Here is a 5,211-nt window from a genome sequence, read left to right as displayed (position 1 = left end):
GAGAAGAAGACGGGATAGGTGGCTGGGGAAGCTCGGTTTCAGGCTGGGATTTGGGGACAGCTTCCTGGAGGAGTAAAACTCAGAGCATACAGTCAGCACCCGCTGCAGCAAGAAGGCAGCCCTAGGACAGTGTGTGCAAAATGCCCGGAGGCCAGGGAGCGCAGAGCTCCTTCTTGCCTTCACCTCTCAGCCTTTAGGTTCTTCATGTGTGACAGGCACCCTCAGACCCCACCCTGTACCCTCTAACCCCAGATGTCACCTTATTTCCCACCCCAGGCCCTCGATGTCAGCAGGATGTAGACGAGTGTGCTGGCCCCTCGCCGTGCGGCCCCCACGGGACCTGCACCAACCTGGCGGGGAGTTTTAGTTGCACCTGCCACGGGGGGTATAGCGGCTCTTCCTGTGACCAGGACATCGATGACTGTGACCCCAGTGAGTTCAGGGGAGCCTGCGGGGGGCGCTGCCCTAGGAAACATGTCCATTAAGCCTATACTGTGTGCTGGGCATTGTGCTTTAATTTCATCTTCGTAGTTCTCTTATTTTTTCCATTTTACTCCTGGAACTGAGACCTAAAGAGGTTACGTGACTTGCCTAAGGTCACGGAGCAGGTAAGGGATACGTTGGGATCGGAGCACAGGTCTGCCTGACGCTCAGTCTCTGGGAGCAAGCGAGTGGGATTGTGTGTAAAGCGTGAGATCAGAGGCCCCTAGTGAGTTCTCCAGGAGCGCTGCCCAACAGACAACGCAAGCCGCATGAGCAATTACAATTTTTTGAGTACTCACATTGAAAGAGTTAAAAAAACAAGAAAGGTGATATCATATTTAATAATATATATCATTTAACCTAATATGTAAAATTATCATTTCAACATATAACCAATAGAAAATTGTTGAGATATTTTACATTCTTCTTATTTTTAAATCCTCACTCGAGGATATTTTTTTCCATTGAAGGGAGGGAGGAGGAGGGAAGGAAGGGAGAGAGAGAGAGAGAGAGAGAGAGAGAGAGAGAGAGACATCAGTTGGTTGCCTCCCACACTTGCCCTGGTCTGGGGCCAGGGATCAAACCTGTGATCCATTGGTCCAAGGGCCAAATCTCTAATCACTGAGCAACAGAGCCAGGGCTACATTCTTCTTCTTTTTTTAAATATATATTAAGTCTTCAGAATCCGAAATCTGGTGTATATTTTACACTTACAACACATCTCAATCTGGGCCAGCCACAGGTCAAGGTCTTAATAGCCACATGTGGCCAGTGGCCACTATACTGGCCAGTACAGGTCTGGAGGAAGCCCCCTGTGCTGAGTCAAGGGATTAAGCGGACACACCTGACAGTATGTGTGTAACAGCTCAAAAGGCCCTCTAGGTCCTGCCAAGCTCATCCTCTTCCACCAAAGTGAGGTTTCCAGATACGGGAGGGGCTGCGGCAACAAAGGGGACGATTTGATCGCTCTGACCAAATAAGCCTGGCTTACTTCCAAGTTCCCGCTATGCCAGGCCTGGCCAGGTCAGTAAAGGCTGATGGGTGAGTGACCAGACCTCGTTCCCTTCTGCCCACAGACCCCTGCCTGAATGGTGGCTCCTGTCAGGACCACGTGGGCTCCTTTTCCTGCTCCTGCCTCCCAGGCTTTGCTGGCCCCCGCTGTGCCCGCGACGTGGACGAGTGTCTGAGCAGCCCCTGTGGCCCAGGCACCTGCACCGACCACGTGGCCTCCTTCACCTGCACCTGCCCCCCGGGCTATGGAGGCTTCCGCTGTGAGCAGAACCTACCCGACTGCAGCCCCAGGTGGATGGACCCTCTGCTGGGAGCTCAGGGACCCTGGCATGCGGGGGGGGGGGCATGGGACCTGAGCAGGAGTGGGGCTAAGAAGGGCGGATCCTCAGGTTGGCACCCAACTCAGGACTCTGGTGCCTGATGGGGCGGTGTGGGAAGGGGCAGGGTCATCTTAGGGATGCTGGTCCCTAAGGGGGTGAGACCAGACCAGAGTGGGGCCACCACGTGGTTCCCACCTTAGTGCTGAAGTACCTGGTAAATTGGGGCTAAGGGACAGGACAGGGCTGCAGTCTCTCCTGGCGGGAGGTAGCGGGTAGGGGTCCAAGTAGAGGCACTCAAGGCTAGGCAGGGCCCAGGGTGGAGGGCGGGGCCTCCAAGGGGGCGGGGCCTGACCCACCCTCGCTTTCCCTCCAGCTCCTGCTTCAATGGTGGGACCTGCTTGGACGGAGTGAACTCGTTCAGCTGTCTATGCCGCCCTGGCTACACTGGCGCGCACTGCCAGCAGGAGGCCAACCCCTGCCTCTCCCGGCCCTGTCTGCACGGGGGTGTCTGCACGGCCACCTACCCTGGCTTCATCTGCGCCTGTCCAGAGGGCTTCACTGGCGCTCAGTGTCAGGTGGGGTGGGGTCACTGGGAGGTGGGTTTTGTGGGGAGGTGTCTGGAGGGGTGTCCTGGGGAGGGGCCTGTATGGGATCCTGGGCAGGGGGCCTGGCAGGGACCCTGGGGGAGAATCTGGGGAGTGATTTCTGGGGGTCTCTGCGTGCTGATACTGTGGGCTTCCCCTGCAGACACTGGTAGACTGGTGCAGCCTTGAGCCTTGTCAGAACAGGGGTCGCTGTGCCCAGACGGGGGCCTCTTTCTACTGCCTCTGTCCTCCGGGGTGGAGCGGCAGCCTCTGTGACATCCAAAGCCTGCCCTGCAGACAGGCCGCGGCCCAGATGGGTGAGCGGGAGCGTGTGGCTGGGGTGTGCAGCCGGAGGGCGTGTGTGCATGTACTTCCTGCCAGTGTGAGCCCAATGGGGCTGTGACAGCACACATGGGTGGGGCGGGGGGTGCGGCTGAGTGTGACTGTGTGACATGACTAGAGGGTGTGTGTGTCTGTCCCCATAAGACCACTGGGATGACATCTGCAGCGTCCGGCTGAGCTGGTGTGGGCAGCAAACGCGTGTGTGTCAGTGATGACAACTGTGCAGTGTCGAGGGATGTGTGACAACCTGATGGAGGTGGTGGGACCCTGGTGACTGGTGGCAGCAGGGGTGTTAGGTGGTGCTGTGTGTGTTGCGGGTGGGGGGGAGGGGAGTGTGTGCCTGACACCCCTCTCTGTGCAGGGGTGCGGCTGGAGCAGCTGTGTCAGGCTGGTGGGCAGTGTGTGGACAAGGAGAGCTCCCACTACTGCGTGTGCCCAGAGGGCCGCACAGGCAGCCACTGTGAGCAAGAGGTGGACCCCTGCTTGGCCCAGCCCTGCCAGCACGGGGGCACTTGCCAAGGCTACATGGGGGGTTATGTGTGCGAGGTAAGGGGCACCCAAGGGAGGGGAGAGGGGAACTAGTCACATGTAGGTGTGTCTGGGCACACGTTTCTGTGTGTCTGTAGCCTGGTGTGGGTGTCTCTCTAGGCGAGCCTGGTTTTCTGTTTGTTTGTTTTGTTTTTTGTTAGCTCTCCCCCAAGGATATTTTTCCATTGAATTTTAAAGAAAGTGGAATGGAGGGAAGGAGGGAGGGAGGGGGGGAGAGAAGGAGAGAGAGGGAAAAAGAGAGATAAACATCAATGTGCAAGAGACACATCGATTGGTTGCCTCCCGCATGCACCCCCACCTGGGCCGGGGACTGAACCTGCAACCCAAGTACGTGCCCTTGACTAGAATTGAACCCGAGACCCTTTGGTGCATGGGCCAGTGCTCTAACCACTGGGAAACACCAGCCAAGGCGTCATGTCTGGGCTTTTACTTTTGTGACTGAGTATGTGGGTGTCACCCTGGGTAGCTCTGGGGGTGTTTCTGTCTGTCTGGGTGTGTGTCTATGTTTGGTTGGTTCCTGGACGTACCTGTGTGTCTGTGCATGGAGTCTCTCCGGGCATGACGGCACATGCAGGTGCCTGAGTGTGCGTTCCTGGTTGTGTGTCTTGGGTAGATCTGGGTATCTGGGTGTTTCTGCTGTGTGTCTGTAGGAGTGTGTCCACCTGCACTGGGTGTGTCTGGGTCCTCTGTGTCTGGGTGTGTGTTTTCTGCACCCTGGGCATGTCTCTGTGTTTTGGGCGACTGTGTGTGTCTTTTTGTGCTGGGATTTCTGTCTCCACGGGGAGTGTCTGTGTCCCTCGGGGCTGAGTGGGTCCCTGTCTCGCCCTCACCACAGTGTCCAGCCGGCTACGCTGGTGACAACTGTGAGGATGACGTGGATGAGTGTGCCTCGGAGCCCTGCCAGCATGGGGGCTTCTGCATTGACCTTGTGGCCCGATACCTCTGCTCCTGTCCTCCTGGGACGCTGGGTATGCCAGGGCCAGGGTTGGGGGCAGGCTGGGAGGCGGGTCTCTGTCCGCCCCTGACTCCTCCCCTGATCTTCCTTCCCCCAGGGGCTCTCTGTGAGATTAATGAGGACGACTGCGGCCCAGGCCCGCCCCAGGACCCAGGTCCGAGGTGCTTGCACAATGGTACCTGTGTGGACCTGGTGGGCGGCTTCCGCTGTACCTGCCCCCCAGGATACACGGGCCTGCGCTGTGAGGCCGATATCAATGAGTGTCGCCCGGGCGCCTGCCACGCAGCACACACCCGGGACTGCCTGCAGGATCCCGGTGGGGGCTTCCGCTGCCTTTGCCGACCCGGCTTCGCAGGTAAGGGTGGGCCAGGGGCTGACCTAGGCTCCGGCCTGTGTTCCCCCATCGTGGCTGATCCAGGGCTCCTGCTTGCCCAGGTCCCCGCTGTCAGACCGTCCTGTCTCCCTGCGAGTCCCAGCCCTGCCAGCATGGAGGCCAGTGCCGTCCTGGCCCAGGCTCTGGGGGTGCACTGACCTTCACCTGCCATTGTGTCTCGGTAAGCGGGGGTGGCTGGTCACATCGGGGTCTCCGGGAGGGAGTGGGACTGTGGCCTGGTGGGCGGGCGTGCCTTTAGGGGAGAAGAGGCGCAAGGGAAATGGGTCTGGGAAATGCTGATATTACCTGGAAGTCCTGGGAAGGTTGAGGCTGGGGCTTGGAGGCGTGGCTTCTTGGGGAAGGCAAGGCGTATGTGCATAGTGGGGCATCCAGTGGAAGGGGGAGAGGATTGGTACGACCTGGGGAGACTGGAGGCTCAAGCGTTCCCTGGTCCTGACCCCCATCCTCCCCCCTCTCTCCCTTCCTCCAACCCCTGCCCCGGGCTTTCTTTTTTCTCTCCCCCCCCCCCAGCCGTTCTGGGGCCCGCGGTGTGAGCGGGTGGCACGATCGTGCCGGGAGCTGCAGTGCCCAGTG

General features: G+C 58.9%; 1 protein-coding gene across 1 annotated transcript in view; it reads left to right on the top strand.

The window, feature by feature from the left end:
- The window catches only part of NOTCH3 (notch 3), a gene marked incomplete at its 5' end in the record, with an annotated part of 33,059 nt that overhangs the window by 13,320 nt on the left and 14,528 nt on the right, over positions 1–5,211 (top strand). The window contains 9 exon segments of the mRNA XM_014547772.1: positions 277–432; positions 1,560–1,785; positions 2,188–2,389; positions 2,562–2,715; positions 3,102–3,286; positions 4,125–4,257; positions 4,342–4,599; positions 4,680–4,798; positions 5,149–5,208. Of these exon segments, the coding sequence (XP_014403258.1) occupies positions 277–432; positions 1,560–1,785; positions 2,188–2,389; positions 2,562–2,715; positions 3,102–3,286; positions 4,125–4,257; positions 4,342–4,599; positions 4,680–4,798; positions 5,149–5,208 (1,493 nt within the window).

This window comes from Myotis brandtii, unplaced genomic scaffold (genome assembly GCF_000412655.1).
Source record: "Myotis brandtii unplaced genomic scaffold, ASM41265v1 scaffold485, whole genome shotgun sequence".
Classification (NCBI taxonomy): Eukaryota; Metazoa; Chordata; class Mammalia; order Chiroptera; family Vespertilionidae; genus Myotis; species Myotis brandtii.
Note: the sequence above shows the minus strand (reverse complement) of the source record. Positions and strands in the feature narration are given on the sequence as shown.